The following is a 17,495-nucleotide window of genomic DNA, read 5'->3' on the forward strand; positions in this document are numbered from 1 at the left end:
CGCTATTCCAGTTGTGGCTCCCTCGGGGTGCATGGGGCAGGCAATGGTTGTGGCTGGGGCACGGGTCAGGGGGTCCTGGCTCTGCTGACCTGTTTGCTTCTTCTCTTCCTCCTCTCCCGGTTCTCGCAGCAAACACTGGAGACGAATCTCACCAACCTGGTGAAGCGCAACAGTGAGCTGGAGAACCAGATGGCCAAGCTCATCCAGATCTGCCAGCAAGTGGAGGTTGGTGAGAGCGGTCAGGGGCTGGGGCAGGGCGGGGAGGGTGGTGGGGAAGCTGCCCCAGTGGGAATGGCAGATACACGGCATTGCTCCTGCGTCCTTTCTCAGGGGCTGCCCTGGGGATGGAGGTGAGCATGGTGGGAGCATCACTGATGCCAAGGTGCGACAGGAGGCTGATGGAGGATGTGAGGATGCTTCCAGGGGTCTGCATGGTCTGAAGGAGAGGGAGGTGTGACTGGGAGCCACTGGGAAGAGGCAGCAGCCACCGGGCTGCTCATTTCAGTGCTCTGAGGGGAGGGAAAAGGGTGATTTTGGCTGTTCCCAGGCTATAACCCCACTTCTGTTTCACAGGGCACTGGCTCTAATTTTCACAGACCTCCCATGTACTTTCTGGGCTGTCCCACCCCAGACCCTCTCCACAGGCTGGTGTGGGGCCAGTGCAGCACTGTTCCTTGCTGAACCTCACTGTTAAAGCTGTTTTCCTCATCTCTAACTCAGTCTCTGTTCGGGGTCAGGCTCCGGTGGCAGTGTGGGCAGACTGACTTGTCCCCAGTGCCCTGGCTCAGCCAGGGACATTGTCTCCATCCCCAGCAGCTTCCCCTTGCAAGACAAGGCTGGTCCCAGACTTCCTGCCTGTTTGCAGCAGCCAGAATTCCCACTTCCTATCCTCTTCCCAAACACATACACTCGGCCTCCTCCCTGCTGCCAGGCAGTGGTTATGATCTCTCCTGCCTGAGCCTGGCATTCTGCAGCGGAATAGCAATGCTCAGGCTTAAGCTGGCAGCGAGTGGGAAGGCTTTGTGGAGGGGATTACAGCAAGCACCAGCAGAAGAGAGGAGATCACCCATAATCCTGCTGAGGAGGGGGCTCTGCTGACCTTGCTGCTTTCACCACTTGATCTGTAAGCGCTCTGTGTTCCTGGTGTGCAATCAGGCATCTCTTGTTTGCATCGTGCCGCAGCCTGATGCTGCGGCTTGGCTGCGGCCCCAGCGCCGGGAGTTCAGAAGCGATGCTCTGCTTGGAAAGCACTCGACAGGAGGAAGATGCTTCACACCTCGCTGCTGTTTCAAAGCGCACGTACCAATTAATGGCAGATTAATTTGCAGCTGTTTGCTGGAGTGGAACACGAGAGAGGCTGGCACAGGCAGGGTTGTGTTAATGGGCTGTTGGTGTTTTATGGTTGATGAATTAAGCAGCGGTTCCTTGGCCCGGCACCTTCACGAAGGGTGAAGAACAGAGCTTCCTGACCCTGCACTGCTGGCGAAGCATCGGCTGCCTCCTACCAGCGGGTCTAGGGGGGCTGTGGTACATAGAGAGCAAGCGGGTGTCCGGCAGGCAGAGAGGGAGCCATAGCCCTGGTGACCATCAGCAGCACTCACTGCTCTTAAAGGTCATGCTTTGACTCTGTGACCCCAGTGGGGATGGAGCAGGGATGCATGCGGATGTCCTTCCAAACCTCCTCCTCTGGATCCATCTCCAGCATCCTGTGGACTGACCTGTGATGAACGGAAAGCTATTTGGTGTTTCTTTCTAATTCTGGAAGTTTCAGGCCCCCAGGCTGCCATTTCCTACATAGTTTTGGAGTTTTCAGCTTTGTCAGTCACTCTGCTTAAAATAACAGTTGAAATTCATTCCTCAGCCTTACTAAATATGCAGCCCTGCCCTTCAGAGAGCACACTGAAGTGTGAAGTAGAAAATATCTCTGTCCCTCCACACTTCCCTTGGAGGCTGCATCGCAGGGATTGTGCTTTGGAGCTATCTGGGGATGCTGTGCATAAGCAGACATGTGCGATCCCAACACCCTGCCCGTGTCCCACACGATGTCCAAGGGACTGTGACACTGGCACCCTGAGGTGCAGAGGAGAGAGACCAGACCCTGGAGAAGGGTGTCACGAGAGTCCCCATACATGGAGCCTGCGAGAAGTGACCCCTTGGGGATGCTGCGGAGAGAGGGCAAAGGGAGCACCTCCTGTGATGGAAATGAGGACCATAGAGAGCAGGTAGCAGCCCTGCAAGGAGCCTGAAGCACCAGGGTGGGTGCTTCAGCACCCTGACATACTGTCATGGGGAGAGGTCGCTGCCCTCACACCGTGCTGCATGGAGCTGGCCTGGTGCATGTCCCCTGAACCCTGTGGATGGCTTTGGGGTGGGCTGGGGTTCCCCGCTCCATCTCGGAGCTGGGTTCCCAATGCCTGGGAGAGGAGGAGGTTTATGTGTGCCAACTCCCACCTCAGGCTGCAGGGATGCTCCTCATCCCTCCTCTAGCTGCAATGCCTGTCTTCAGGTTTGAGTTTTACCATTGGTTTTTGCTGTAGGGGTGTATTGTCCCTAGCACATTCCTACACATGCTTTGAGAAGAGTGAAACATTTTTTCCCCCACTCTTTTATGTCTAAGAGTTCTTCCGTGCCCGGCTTTCCTACAGCCATAGCACCTGCTGAGAATTCACCTCAAATGCAGCATTTACCTGCTATGGGAACTGGTTCATCCTAATGAAAAGTGCTTTGGGCAGTGTTCAGCTGAGCCATGCTGGCCTCAAATCCCTGCTCCGTGCTCTGCCAGCACTGTGGGGCTGGGACCATGGCTTCGGATGCTCCTCTGTGGAGAGGAGGCAGCTGAGGAAGGGCTGTGGTGGGCTCTGTGTCCCCATCTGCCGTCAGCCTCTCGGAGCATGGGTGGTGGCTGAGCTGCAGAGCCCTGGCCCTGGGTGGGTTTTCAGCTTTGGGGTTAATGGAAGCAGGGGCCTGGGGTCTCAGCCTGGCTTCTGCTGAGTGATCCCCCCCACACTTCTCCTCTGGGGTCTTTGCACCCAGGTCTCCCTCCCGATGGCAACAGCAGACACAGCCCTGATCTGTGCTCCGGGAGGATTGCGTGATGCCCCCTCTGCTGCACACAGGGGCGAGCGTGCTGCCAGCATCCCCTGTGCCAGCCGGGTTGCAAGGCAGCACAGATTGCTGCAGGCTCCAGCCCCTGATCTCGTCCCCCCTCCCCAGCAGATGGGGCAGATCCTGCTCTGGTTCCCTGCTGGAGCTGTCCTTGCAGCCCATCGGCTGTCTCCCACTGCAGAGTTGCATAAGCTGCTGGCCAAGTTTAAAAAAAGCTCTTGTACAGAATGTGTTTAACTCTGGGCTGCCTTCACACAGCTCCAAGGGTATGGAGTGAAGACAGCCTATCCTTGTCCTCTAGCGCACTGCTGGGATTGAGGAACAGGGCTTGAACCCCCTCTGTCGAGTGTATTCCCCCAAGGATGCTGGTCTGTCCTGGAGGCAGAGGCCTGAAGCCTCTGCCTGTGCTGTGCTGAGCACGCCAAAACATGCAGGGAAATGGGTGATTCCTGAGCCTTTGGTGCTGGGCGGTGGTGCACAGGCTTTGGTGGGGAGCGATGGAGCCGTGACTGGGGCTGAGCCTGGCTCCTGCAGCCGGTGCCCTGTGAACACCCAGCGCAGCCCAGCACCCAGCACTGCCCCTGGTGTGCAGTGAGGAGGGACTCACACCCTTCTTCAGCCTTCTTCCTTCCTGCAGCTGGATGCAGGCGAGCGTGGAGGGTACCTATTGCCTGTCCCTGGTGTGAGCTGGGGGAGCCGCGCAGCTGCTGGGCTCAGGGATGAGCATGTCCCTCCTAACAGCACGTGTGCTTTTGCTGCCCTGGCCAGGTGAACACAGCCATGCATGAGGCCAAGCTGATGGAGGAGTGTGACGAGCTCATGGAGATCATCCGCCAGCGCAAGCAGGTCATCGCTGTCAAGATCAAGGAGACGAAGGTAAGGAGAGCTGGAGAGCTTGAGCCATGGTTCCAGGGTCCCCTCTTGTGCCCATGGGGCTGGGATGTCAGCAGCACACACACAGAGGGGCTGACAGCAGCTTATTGCCTTCCATGGAGGAGCTGATCTGCTCTGGGCAGCTGTTTGTGTGAGCACAGCTTCATCTCCCTGCCCCACGGATGGGGCATGGGTCCTGGTGTCCCCTCCTGCTGTCCACAGGGCTCCCCTGCCAAGGACAAGGCACATGCTTGGCATCACCAGAGGATGCAGGGCACATTGATGAACGTGACAAATGGATGCAGTGCTTGGATCAGGCCAGACGTTTCCTTGGGGCTTTTCTGACTCTGCAGTGCTAATAGGATACAGTGGAATTAATGCTGAGGGCCACCCAAGCCCTGCACTGCAGGAGAGGGAGAGGCACATGCTCTGCATTGCAGCAGTTCTCACCCCTTTCCTGGGGTGAGGTGTGTGTTTGGACCCTTCCTCCAGTGGTTCTGGCTTTTCCCAGTGGTTTCCATGTGATGGGCAGAGACTGGAGGGACAGGACAGAGGGACAGGCTGTAGTTCTGAGTTCACAGTGAGTGTGCCCGAGCCCTTTGCCTTTCCTGCCGAGCTCAGAGGTGCAGCAGGGTCCAGCTCTGCGTCCATCACTTGCTGACAGCTGAGCTGGGGGGCAGCATCACCCCACGTACACCAGAGGAGGTTTGGGAGCGGGTTGTGCTGTGAGTGCAAGAGCAGCATGATGCATGGACCCCCCGGTGGGGTGGAAGCTTGGGAATACTGCTTTTATCCCAGCCACCTCAGGAGCATGTTTTATGTAACGGTGCCTTCTGCTGGTCCATCTGTCTGTCTGCCTCTCACTTCCCACCTCGCCCCTTACCGTGTTCTGGCCATGTTGTCCAGTTTCAGCCGTGCTTGGCAGGGAGCTGGAAGGCTCAGAGATGTTTTCCTACAGACTGGAAGCTGGGTGGAGGAGAGGCCCTGGTGAGTGCCCAAACCCACCCACAGAGCAATGCTCAATGCTTATAGCCAGGGTCAGAGCAGCAAGCTTGTGCCCATGTAGCTGCAAACTCAGCACTAGACCAGTGGGGAATGGACATGGGAATGGTGGTACTGGGTGTACTGGGGACGGGACAGGGTGTGATTTCCAAAGATAAACCATGACACCAGGTAACTTCCGACACCTGGAAGCTGGAACAAGCCTTTCTGCTGGTGAAATCAGGCTGGGGATGTTAACGTGTGGGTCTGCAGCACCGCGGTGCCCGGCTGCAGTCCCTGTGCTGAGGGAGGCCAGGCACCTTCCCCATCACTCTTGACACCTCTGAGCAGTGAGGAGCCCCAGCCACAAACACCGCGGAGCTTAGAAAGCTCCGAGCCCAGGAGACAGGAGGAAGCTGTGGGCACTGCGGCTGGTTTGAAGCGCTCCAGCTGCAGCTCTAGGAAAGCTGCCTTCCTCTGAACTGGTGCTTGGGTTTCCATTGTTCGGTGTGGTTTTTCCTGACATGGATGCATGGAGCAGCCTGATCGCATGGCACGTGGTGCTGCGGAGAGTGGCCAGGGAAGGGAGGCCTATGGAGCATGCGGGAGGAGGAGGCAGCTGGTCTGAAGAGCGCTCTTCATACACAGCACAGATCCGGTGCTCGGGGCTCTGCAGGTGCTGGTGTCACAGCCCAGCCCAGTAGCACTGGCCCCTGGCCACGGCACCTGCAGCTTCTGCCCTCAGTGTTAGCGCATCCTGCTGCAGCCCCTCCGGGCAGCGGGCTCAGAGCAGGCAGGGGCAGGGGCAGGGGCTCTGCCGCCTCTCCCCACCCCTCCCTCCATGCAGTGGCACTGACCTGCAGCAGAAAGGGTGACGAGGGACATGTCTGTGTGGAGCCCTGAGGCTGGGAGACCCTCTTGGGCCAGTTGGGAGCTCCAAGGTTCAGGAATGGGGAAGGTTGTTCCCCTGAGGCATCCCACAGCAATCCCTGCCCAGGGTTCATCCTCGCCTGCAGCAGCGGGCAGGCACAGCTCCTGGGGCACATCCCATGGCAGCTCCTCACTCGCAGCGCGCTCTCAGTCCGTACCCCCCTGGAGTACCGTGGTCTGGAAGTCCAACAGGAAGCAAGAGCTCCGGGAGGTGCTCCAGGAGCCGCTGTCACAGCAGCTCCATGAGGATTTAATGTGCACTGGTCCTGCTTAAAAACAGGAAGTAGGAAATAACGTGACGGCTGCAGGGGAGCAGCACAGCCGCAGCACACGGCTGCTGCCTCGGGATGCAGGCTGGGGATGCCATGGGGGGTCACGTGGAGTAGAGGACCCAGTTCAGCTCTGTTGTGTGCTCACAGTATGAGCCCGGCTCGATGCTGGATTGCCAGTGAGGGACAGGTGATGGAGTTCCTCTGCTTGATGCTATGGGCACGTTCCTGGGGGACCACGTGAGCAGCACCGGGGCTTTTGCCTGTGGCTTTCCCACCTGGAAGCAAGACTGAGCATAGGGAGTGCATTGCTGCTGTCCCTCCCCAGAACCCATGGGGATGATTCTGTGCTGTTTCACTGTTTCTTGCCTCATTTAAGCAGCCCCTGGCCTGGGATGGGGCCTTCCCTCTGCTTTCCAGGCCGTGTGCTGGCTTTTGCGCCCCTTTTTGAGCCCCGCTGTGCCCCCCTCGCAGGTGATGAAGCTGCGGAAGCTGGCCCAGCAGGTCGCCAATTGCCGGCAGTGCCTGGAGCGCTCCACGGTCCTCATCAACCAGGCAGAGCACATCCTGAAGGAGAACGACCACGCGCGGTTTCTGCAGACAGCCAGGAACGTGGCTGAGAGGTGGGATGTGGCTGGAGCTGTCCTTGCTCGCAGGGACCTGCCTGGGGGTGCTGCTCTGTTGTGTCTCTGGTGCCCAGCCCTCAAAAGACAGAGGCTGCATGGCAGGTCCTCACGAAGCTGAGCATCTCCTGTGGGAGTAAACATCATTCCGGGGGGGGAAGGGGTGGGAATGCTGATCCAGAGTGAGCTTGGAGGGTAGTTGGGGCTGCGACCACCCAGGGATAGAGCCCCCACACACACCCCTGTGGGACCTGTCCCCAGGCTAGGCCACCCTCCTGGGGCAGGAGCAGGGGCAGTAGGTACGAGCCAGTGTCCCACAGCATCCCCACCAATCCCCTGCCTCAGCGCTGCCGGGAGCATCCCGCACCCTGATGCGTATTGATGGGCTCCTCTTTTCTTCCAGGGTCGCCATGGCAACCGCCTCCTCCCAAGTTCTGATACCAGATATCAATTTTAATGATGCCTTTGAAAACTTTGCTTTGGATTTTTCCAGAGAGAAGAAGCTGCTGGAGGGGCTGGATTACCTGACGGGTGAGCATGCACTGCGCGGCAAAGGGGCTGCGGGTTGCTCTCACCGGCAGCACTTACCTGGTCAGCTGAGGCTGCGCTGCCACCGGGACAGTGACACTTTCCTGCATGTCCCCATCCACTGGTGCACGCTGCCTGTCCTGGAGGGTGGGAGGAGAAGGCAGGAAACATGTCAAAAATGATGATGTGACCCACGGGTTGAGTTGGGTTGGGTTGGAGAGACCTTAAATCTCATCCAGCTCCAACCCCTGCCACGGGCAGGGACCCCTTCCACTGGAGCAGCTTGCTCTAAGCCCCTGTGTCCAACCTGGCCTTGAGCACTGCCAGGGATGGGGCAGCCACAGCTTCTCTGGGCACCCTGTGCCAGCGCCTCAGCACCCTCACAGGGAAGAGCTTCTGCCTAAGAGCTCAGCTCAGTCTCCCCTCGGGCAGGTTCAAGCCATTCCCCTTGGCCTGTCCCTACAGGCCCTTGTCCCAAGCCCCTCTGCAGGTCTCCTGTAGCCCCTTTGGGTGCTGAGAGCTGCTCTCAGGTCTGAGCTCAGGGTGCATTGGGAAAGCAGGACCTTACCGGGCTGTTGTCTGTGATCTCCCGCAGCGCCGAACCCGCCGTCAGTGCGGGAGGAGCTCTGCACGGCCTCCCACGACACCATCACTGTGCACTGGATGTCGGAGGATGAGTTCAGCGTCAGCTCCTACGAGCTGCAGTACACCATCTTCACCGGCCAGGCCAACTTCATCAGTAAGTGACGGCATCGCGCTGCGCTGCTCCGGGGAGGAGAGAGGTTCTGGGGGAGAATCAGCGGGTTTAGAGACTGGGAACTGGGGGAGGACCCTGCTCAGGGCTGGGGTGAGGGATGTAGGAGCCCTGGCTGGGGCTGTTCTGCCCTGTGCTCAGTGCCTGCAGCCTTCGGCCCCATGGAGCGCTTGGATCAGTGGAGGGTCTCCATCCGTCTTGGCTCCCAGATCCATACCTCTCCCCCTGACACTTTATGGGCAGGGCTGCTCCATGGGCTGGTCACTGATTTACCACCCCCATAGCAGTACTGAGGCACATCTCCAGGTAACCCTTCCTGAAAATGATCTGGCAGAGCTCAGTGTTCTTCCACAGCACCAGAGGTCTGCTCAGCAGAAATGGGACCTGCAGCTGGTGAGGCTCTTGCTGGTGGGTCTGTGGTTGTGGTTGTTCACCCCACAAGCTTGGCATCCCCGAGGCTCTCCTGACGGCAGGGGCTGACTTGGTGCTCATTCCCGGGAAGGTTTATCTGGGAAAAAGGCACAGGCTGGTTTGATGTCCTTATAGGGAAAGGGGTTCCTGGGGTTTGCACAGAGGGGCGGGGATACAGCTTGGCCATGAAGCTGAGGACTGTTTCCCAGTCTCAGCAGCAGCAGCAGCGAGCTCTTTCTTTGTGTGCCCAGTGCATCCTTGGGGTGTCAGAGACACGCACGTGTTATGATTTGCCCAAGGAAGCTGTGGCTGCCCCATCCCTGGCAGTGCTCAAGGCCAGGTTGGACACAGGGGCTTGGAGCAAGCTGCTCTATGAAAGGCGTCCCTGCCCGTGGCAGGGGGTTGGAACTGGGTGTGCTTTAAGGTCCCTCCCAACCCAAACCAGGCTGTTGTGATTCTGTGATTTAACGCTGCCTTTTCCCTGAAACTGGAGGGGGTTTGTGCTCTGGAGGAAATTGGATCCATGGGCTGAGCTGTAGGAGAAAGTCCAGGGAAACTGCTTGTTTCGTGCCAGAAAAAGGAAACAAAACATGGATGTTGTAATGGGAGAACAAAACCAGAGCTTCCAGCTTGTCCATCCTGAAGTGCTTTGGAGGAGCCCAGAATCCTGGCAGCGCGGCTCCTGAGAGGAGTTTTTATTCCTGGTTTTCCTTAGTAAGCACTTAACCACTGTAGGAAGTGCTGACATGATGCTTCTGCACTGTGGGCTTTGAGGGCTGCTGTCACTTTATCTCACCGGTCCAGAGGGTGTCAGTGCTGGAGGCGCAGGGTCACAGCACAGGAAGGCTGTGAAGTGCACTCTAAAACATGCAGGAAGCTGCCAGAGAAAGTTCCCGCTTTTAGGAACCCCAATGCTCAGAGCTGGGTCACGCAGCCTGGCCAGCAGCCACGGTCTTCAGGCTGGGAACAGGAGGGGTCGCTCCCTCTTGGGCCTGGCTTCAGGCATGGGAAGGTGGGAGAGAGGGGAAGGGAGGAGGCCAGGGCAGCTCTGGAGGGCTGCCGGAGGGGCACCCATCAGCTGCCTTCGGTGGCTCTTTGTACAAGGAGTGAGAAAACATCAGTTAACATCTCAGAGGAGAGCATGAACAGCACATTGCCAGTTGACACAGCACAGTCAGGTCTGGTGGTGAGAGCGTCTGAGCCCTGGCTGAACTCATGCATGAAGAGACTGGGGCGGGACACGAGGAGCTTCCCAGGAAAGGAAATACCTTTTGGAGGAGCGCACAGTTGGCCTCCCCTTCACACTGTCTGTGGAGCCAGGAGCGCAGTGGGAGTTGGACGTTTGTATGGATGACAAAAGCTGAAGTAAGAAGGATTGTTTTTAAGCTCTGGCAAGGATGGGAGCCCTCAGTCTCCAGGGCGAAGCCCTTCTTGGCTCTCTGGGAAAGAAACCTGCCTGGGAGGCCAAATCATTCCCAGACTGTTGTCTCTCAACCACTGCATCCTTTCTGATGAAGGGTCTAAAGCTGGTCCTTGTCTGCAGGGTGATAGCATCTCTTCCTCTCTGGGAGGTGTAAATCAGCCTGAGCGTTGCACAGTCAGTCAGGTCTGGTTGGCAGCACACGGTCTCTGCGCTCTGTCCTTCCCTGTGGATAAACCTTCCCCCCCCATGTCCTATCCCCAGGTCTCTACAACTCCATGGACAGCTGGATGATTGTCCCCAACATCAAGCAGAACCACTACACGGTCCACGGGCTCCAGAGCGGCACGCGCTACATCTTCCTCGTCAAGGCCATCAACCAGGCGGGCAGCCGGAACAGCGAACCTGCCCGCCTCAAGACCAACAGTACGTGTGGGTGCTCGCCTCGCCCCGGTGGGTGCTGCGGGAGCAGCTCCATGGTGCCCACATCCAGAGGGGCATGGCCGAGCGCTCCCTGCTAGCGCGGTGGAGACCCAGGGTTTCAATGGTCCAACATCCCATCTTGCTCCATGTGGCAGCTCCTTCCCTGCCTCCTGGTCTCCTGGTACCCTACACAGTGCCCCGGGCTCCCTGCCATCAGCTCTGCTCTGCCAGTGCCTGCGGGTCCCTCAGCAGCTGGGATGCTGGGGGACACTGAAGGTCCCATCTTTCTGGTCACTTTACACCATGGGGCTTGCAGGGGTCCCAGCGCAGTTGTGCACTTGTGCATGCCTTTCTCCCTGTATGGGGAGCCTTAAGGAGAACCAAGTGTCTGTATGGTGGTGGATGGAACTTTGCAGCTGCAGCAAGACTGTGCTTCACACCTCCCTGGGGGTGGCCAAGGAGGGTTAAAGATGGGCAGGGAAGTCAGACTGAGATTTGATCAAGAATCACCCTAACCCTAAACAAGAGCGCACTCAGGTTTCTGCAGGCAGCCCCTTGCTGCAGGGATGTATCTGCAGCAGCATCCTGCGTGTTTATAAACCCTGAGCAATCCCCACCCGAGGCACTGCACAAGTGATGATGTACGACAGGAGTCTGTGCACCAGGAGCTCCCTTAGCACACCGAATGACCAGGAAAGGGGTGCACGGCAGCGGTGAGCACATGTCCCTGTGCCGCGGGTGCGGGGTTTATGTGCTTCTCAGGGAAAGTTTTTAGGGAAACCTCAGAATTTCTGAGGGTTTGATCCAGCAATATGGATATGTGTAATGTATAGAGAGAGTGTATTTGAGCAACCTGCTCTAGTGGAAGGTGTCCCTGCTCTGGCAGGGGGTTGGAACTGGATGAGCTTTAAGGTCCCTCCCAACACAAATCAGGCTGGGATTCCATGATGATTCCATATATCGTTTCTCTCTGTGTATGAGGGCTCCTCTGGGGTGTTCCCTGCTCATCATTGGGATGGTGTCAACAAGGTGCCACCGCTTCATGCTGCACCCCCAGCACCAGGGGCTGTTTCTCCTGCCCCTTCATGTTTGCTGTTCTATGGCAAAGGGTTTCCTCCTTTCCCTGTGGGTGGCAGGAGGTAGCGCAGGCTCCTGTGCTGCTGTCACCTCACGGGAAATGTCAGCAGCTCGACAGGGACAAGGGCCAATTATCACATTCCACAGCCCTCTTTCTGCTCCTGAAGGGATATGTGGAGAGATCCCTTCATCACCAGAAGGTCAGTGTCAGGACACATTGATTTCTGCAGCGTTACTGCTGTCAGTGCTGGGGCTAAGTCTGTGTTCTTGAACAGAATACCTTGGGAGAACGGTTCTGGTTTAGTGACAGAGAGAAACCTTCCTTCGCAGAGCCTGATCCTGAGTCAGTCTTATTTATTAGCAAGTGTCCAAAAGGGAATGAAAGTGCCAGGATACCAGGACAGACCCAGCTCTGGTAGTAAATAAAGCTCAGGGAAGTGGTTTCTATGGTTCTTGCCTTGGCCGTGGCAGGGGCTCTGCGGGTGCGGGTTAGGGTAAACCATAGCAGTGCGTGCTTTGCAGGCATTGCTGGAGCCTCTGAGATCCTCAGAGGGTTTGATCAGCACCGGTGGTGTCAGTTAGGAAGCAGTCTGGCTGCCTGTGTGCTGGTAAGGTCAAAGAGGAGTTGCAGCAGTTGGGTTTCAAGCCAGCACTGCAGACCTGCAGAATGCATCAAGCTGGATGCTGGTAAGTGTGGAGGAAGGCCCCGGGCTCCACCTCCCACCCAGGCTCCCTCAACAGAGGCTGGGCCTGTGTTCAATTCCCCGCTGCCTTCCCCGAGTGCTGACACCTTGTTTGGCAGCAGAGTAGCACCGAAAACCTCGGGCTGTGCTGCCTGTGACACGCAATAGCAGCCTGGGCACGGTGAGAGCAGCCTGGGTCAGCTGCTGGGGGAGGCATGCTCGATGCTGTGGTTCTGATGCTGTGACTGGTGCTGCTATTCCAGACCTCAGGGTCTGCCCTCCCGTCCATGTGCTTGTGGAGCTCTCATTACTACTAATAGAGCATGGATCCATTCAGGAATTCAGTCTGCCCACCCTGCCTCGATTTGGCTCACAGTGCATCCCAATGGCTGCTGCCACTACCTGGCATCATCCTCCCATCTCTGCCACATTTTACATCACTGACAGAGGACAAAAGATGATGACAAACATGAATCCTAATCTGCGTGCCTCCCACTAACAGGTCAGCCTTTCAAGCTGGACCCCAAGATGGCCCACAAGAAGTTGAAGATCTCCAATGATGGGCTGCAGATGGAGAAGGACGAGAGCTCCTTGAAGAAGAGCCACACGCCTGAGAGGTTCAGCGGGACAGGATGCTATGGAGCAGCAGGAAACATCTTCATTGACAGCGGCTGTCACTACTGGGAGGTGGTGGTGGGATCCTCGACCTGGTAGGCACCACCCTTGTCCTTCCTCCCTTCCTCTTCTGGGAGCCCTCAGCTTTCCCCAGAGACATGTAGGAGACATAAGGGTTAAAGGCCTGGGGCTTGGCAGAGCTTCTTATGGGCAGGGAGGCTGCTGAGACCTTAAGTCTGGTGGCTGTGGCTGTCAAGAGGTTGATGAGTTTCTCCTCTCTGCTGGAAGCCTTTGGCTCCAACCCAGTGAGGCCACAAGGTAAAGCTTGTATCTCCGTTGCCCTCCCTGCTCGTTGGGGTACACATCCCTGCCCAGTGATGGCAGGGGGGCACAGCCTAACTTGCTGCTTGCTCTCCATCGCCCTGTGCTGCTGCATGGCTCTGCCCCAGGGAGGCTGCCTCCACGGCCCTAAGCTCTGCTGCTCACTCCCAGCTGTGGCACAGAGCATCCCCAGCACTCAGTGCTGCATCCCCCAGCTGAGGCTGCCCTCAGGCCCCAGTCCCACGGTGCATCCCGGATGCGCGTTAGTGCAGCCTGCAGTAAAAAGCAGTTTCCGACTTCAGCAGCTTGGTTTGTGAGCTGTCTCTCAAGCAATAATTGTGTCTGGAGCTGCTGCTTAGACATGGACCCGTTCCAGGCATTGTTTTGCTGGTGACTGGATCCCGTGAGGCCTTCAGAGAAGGAAGGAGCTTTCCAATACCTTGCAGCACCGTGGCTCTGCGGAGGGCGCGTGCTGGTGCAGCCGATGGCATCAGCCCTGAGCCCGGAGCCCTGTGTCCTGGGGATGCTCATGGTGGGGATGCTCAGATCAAAGGCAGAGAAGGACCTGCAGCTCTCGGGGGCTCCAGTGCCACCTTCTGTCCCCTGGGGCACCAGGCACAGCAGGGGGCGCAGGTCCCACCATGAGCTGGCAGCTCTGCTCCGTGGCACAAGGAGCAGAGCAGGGGTTCAAACTTGTCCAGATGTGTCACTGCTGCCTCTCACCCCTTTTCATCCCATGAAGCTGCTGCTGTGCTGCTTCCACACGAGGAGAACCCTTATAAAGTAGCCATCAGGGAGGCAGCAACAGCAGTGTCAGGGCTGGACAGAAGCTAATCCAAGCCTCTCCTCTCTTCCCCTGCAGGTATGCCATAGGAGTGGCGTACAAGTCAGCCCCCAAGAACGAGTGGATCGGGAAGAACTCTTCGTCGTGGGTCTTCTCCCGCTGCAACAACAACTTTGTGGTGAGGCACAATAACAAGGAGATGCTGGTGGAGGTGCACCCGCAGATGAAGCGCCTCGGCGTGCTCCTGGATTACGACAACAACGCGCTCTCCTTCTACGACCCGGCCAACTCCCTGCACCTCCACACGTTTGAAGTCTCCTTCATCCTGCCCGTGTGCCCGACCTTCACCATCTGGAACAAGTCCCTGATGATTCTCTCGGGTCTGCCCTCCCCGGACTTCATCGATTACCCAGAGCAACAGGAGTGTAACTGCAGGCCCCAGGAGTCCCCATACGTATCAGGAATGAAAGCCTGTCACTAGGCTGGCAGTGCTGGTGATGCCGGTGGTCAGATCCTGCTCCCACAGGCCAGTGCCTCCCACACGCAGCTCAATGAATTCTTATTAAGGGGAAAGAGGAAGAACCACTGCCCACAGCAAACCAAACTGCTCGTGGTGAGCTCTGCCTGCGCACAAGCACAGCTCCTCAGCAGCGTGCTGCAGCCTCTTCCCAGGCAGATTGTCACCCGATGGCTTCTCCTCTCCTGGGGGCTGGAAAGGCCGGGGTGGGTTGTCGGGTGATGTTCTGAGGCGCTGCAGTGGTCGAGGGGGACAGGTCATGTGTCTGCAAGGCCCAGGTTGGAACAGCAGGGGTTTGAGCCCTGGAGCCCATTGGTAGCTTGTCTCAAGAGCCAGGCAGGACCCGAGCGTTGCTCTCTGGGGAGGATTTTCTGTTTGGCTGGAGTTGGGCAGCATTTGTGGTGTGGTGGTCAAATGTACGGCACCCTCATGCTCGGGGAGCAGTGCGGTGGTGGTGTGGTCATGGTGGTGGCATGGTCATGGTAGTGACGTGCTGGATGGTGGTGATGCGGTGGGTGGTGGTGATATGATGGATGGTGGCGATGCGCTGGGTGGTGGTGATGCAATGGATGATGGTGATGCGATGGATGGTGGTGATGTGCTGGATGGTGGCGATGCGATGGATGGTGGTGATGTGCTGGATGGTGGTGATGCGCTGGGTGGTGGTGATGCGCTGGATGGTGGTGATGCGCTGGATGGTGGTGATGCGCTGGATGGTGGTGATGCGCTGGATGGTGGTGATGCGCTGGATGGTGGTGATGCGCTGGGTGGTGGTGATGCGATGGATGGTGGTGATGCGCTGGATGGTGGTGATGCGCTGGATGGTGGTGATGCGCTGGATGGTGGTGATGTGCTGGATGGTGGTGATGCGCTGGATGGTGGTGATGCGCTGGATGGTGGTGATGCGCTGGATGGTGGTGATGCGCTGGATGGTGGTGATGCGCTGGATGGTGGTGATGCGCTGGGTGGTGGTGATGCGCTGGATGGTGGCGATGCGCTGGCTGGTGGTGATGTGCTGGATGGTGGCGATGCGCTGGATGGTGGTGATGCGCTGGATGGTGGCGATGCGCTGGGTGGTGGTGATGCGCTGGATGGTGGCGATGCGCTGGGTGGTGGTGATGTGCTGGATGGTGGCGATGCGCTGGATGGTGGTGATGCGATGGATGGTGGCGATGCGCTGGATGGTGGCGATGCGCTGGATGGTGGCGATGCGTTGGATGGTGGTGATGCGCTGGATGGTGGTGATGCGCTGGATGGTGGTGATGTGCTGGATGGTGGTGATGCGATGGATGGTGGTGATGCGCTGGATGGTGGCGATGCGCTGGATGGTGGTGATGCGCTGGATGGTGGTGATGCGCTGGATGGTGGTGATGTGCTGGATGGTGGTGATGCAATGGATTGTGGTGATGCAATGGATGGTGGTGACGTGCTGGATGCTGGTGAGTGGAGTCAGCGACCCCCCTTGGGGAACAAGCTGAGAGCATCTTTCCCCCAGCACAGAGGTTTGACAGATGGCCCCTCCCAGTGCACCCTCTGGCCCTGCCACGTGCTGCTCCACGTGAACCTCCATGAGGTTCATGTGTGGTGTCCCTGCAGAAAGAACACACCGCCCCATGCTGAGTGGATGGTCACATCCTGCTCAGAGACCATCTCTATGCTCTGTGACCCCAAATCGCAGTTTATGACCCCACATCTTGTCTCTTGGTCTGTTCTCTGCCATGGTGATGTGAGTGTGGAACCGTCCTCTTTGCTCTATGGCAAAAGACTGGATCTGTTCCAGGGGCTCTAGCCTCTCCTGGTTACTGGGAGCACCTTGGCTGCCGGCAGTGCTCCCGGTAACCACGAGCACCAAGTCCTGTGGCCAAGCTTCCGTTCCCCCATTTGTTTAAAAGCCAGGAGGAGCTGGGCACATGGGGGCAAAGAGTCAGTGTGGGTACCTGCAGCCAGGATCCATGATGTGATTTGGGGTGTGTGATGTCCATGTTGCACGCACAGCAGCAGATGCCAGGGGAGGAGGTCAGGCAGCATGAGCAGCCAGAGCCAGGCTGGTGCTTGAGCTTTAATCTGTGGTGTTTGAAAACCCAGTTCTCTCCTCTGGATATGGCTGCCTCGGTGGCAGCTCATGGGGTCAGCCACTCTGAGACCTCCAAGCTCTGCCGGCCGTTTCTTTCCTTTTCCCGGACCCTGTGGATAGGGATCTACCTCAGAGCACAGCCCCGGGCGGGGGTCCTGGCTCGGATGGGGCGGCAGCACATGGGAGCTTGTCCCCAATGGGCCGGGACAGGCTGGTTGGTGTGGCTGGAGCCAGTTACCCCTGCCCGGAGCGGGTGCACCCCCAGTGCCCTGGCTGGGAGGGGGGGCCCATGGCACAAAGCCTGGTGCTGGCGGCTGACAGGAGGGTCAGTGTGTGTGCAGAGCCTGTTTCCCAGCACAGCACCCACTGCTGCTGGGTTTGGTGACAGGCTGCAGGAGGGAGCTGTGGGATGGGACCTGGCCCCAGCACTGCCACGTTCCTTCTGACCCAGGCTGCCTTCCAAGGCCCATCCCTCCCGCATGGATGGAGCAGGTCCATGTGCTTCCTGCAGCCGCAGCTGGGTCAGCCGCATGCTCCCCATGGCTGAGCACACACAGAGTTCATGGTAAGAGGATAAGTTGCCCTTTTCAGTTGGATGCTTTTCACACACGGGGCCACTGTGCAAGTCCGTTCCCTGTGTGCCGATCCCATATGGGGCTGCTCTTAACATGGCAACCTCAAGCAAATGCCCAAGCACTGGAGATGGATTTTAGCGTTTGCAGTCAGGTGCCGAGCTTGGCCCCAGCACCCTTGGACTGGCTGGTTGCTGGAGGGCTCGGCGCGCCCGGGAACCCAGAGCACACGAGCCATTAATGTGACGTTTGCACCTGATGAAATTGCACTAATCGTGGTGGGGTTCCCCTGCCCTCGCACATGGCTCACAGGGGGCTCGCACCCACAGTGTCCTCTCCAAGTCTTGGAGCCCCAAAACCCACGCGGGTGTCACCAGAGGGTGAGTGAGTGGCCCCGTCCCTGGTCCCCCCTCTGATGATGCTCCCCAGGTGCTGCCCCCGGCCCATGAGCGCCCATGGTTCTGGTGCTGTGGCCCTGGGGTATGAGTGAGCCTGTTCCCCACATGGACACGGGTGGGAGCCCGGGACTGCTGGG

General features: G+C 58.2%; 1 protein-coding gene across 1 annotated transcript in view; it reads left to right on the forward strand.

Moving 5' to 3' along the window:
- MID2 (midline 2) overlaps positions 1-14,278 on the forward strand; it is a 62,119-nt gene extending 47,841 nt beyond the window's left edge. The window contains exons 3-10 of the mRNA XM_061368960.1: positions 130-225; positions 3,874-3,981; positions 6,633-6,781; positions 7,185-7,312; positions 7,905-8,048; positions 10,159-10,320; positions 12,580-12,787; positions 13,876-14,278. Coding sequence (XP_061224944.1) covers positions 130-225; positions 3,874-3,981; positions 6,633-6,781; positions 7,185-7,312; positions 7,905-8,048; positions 10,159-10,320; positions 12,580-12,787; positions 13,876-14,278 — 1,398 coding nt within the window. The remainder of the gene's footprint in view (positions 1-129; positions 226-3,873; positions 3,982-6,632; positions 6,782-7,184; positions 7,313-7,904; positions 8,049-10,158; positions 10,321-12,579; positions 12,788-13,875) is intronic.
- The last annotated feature ends 3,217 nt before the right edge of the window (positions 14,279-17,495 follow it).

The sequence above is a fragment of the Neopsephotus bourkii genome, unplaced genomic scaffold (genome assembly GCF_033783945.1).
Source record: "Neopsephotus bourkii isolate Nb327-2 ecotype Australia unplaced genomic scaffold, CSIRO-AGI_Nbou_v1 NB_1468, whole genome shotgun sequence".
In the NCBI taxonomy this organism is placed as follows: Eukaryota; Metazoa; Chordata; class Aves; order Psittaciformes; family Psittacidae; genus Neopsephotus; species Neopsephotus bourkii.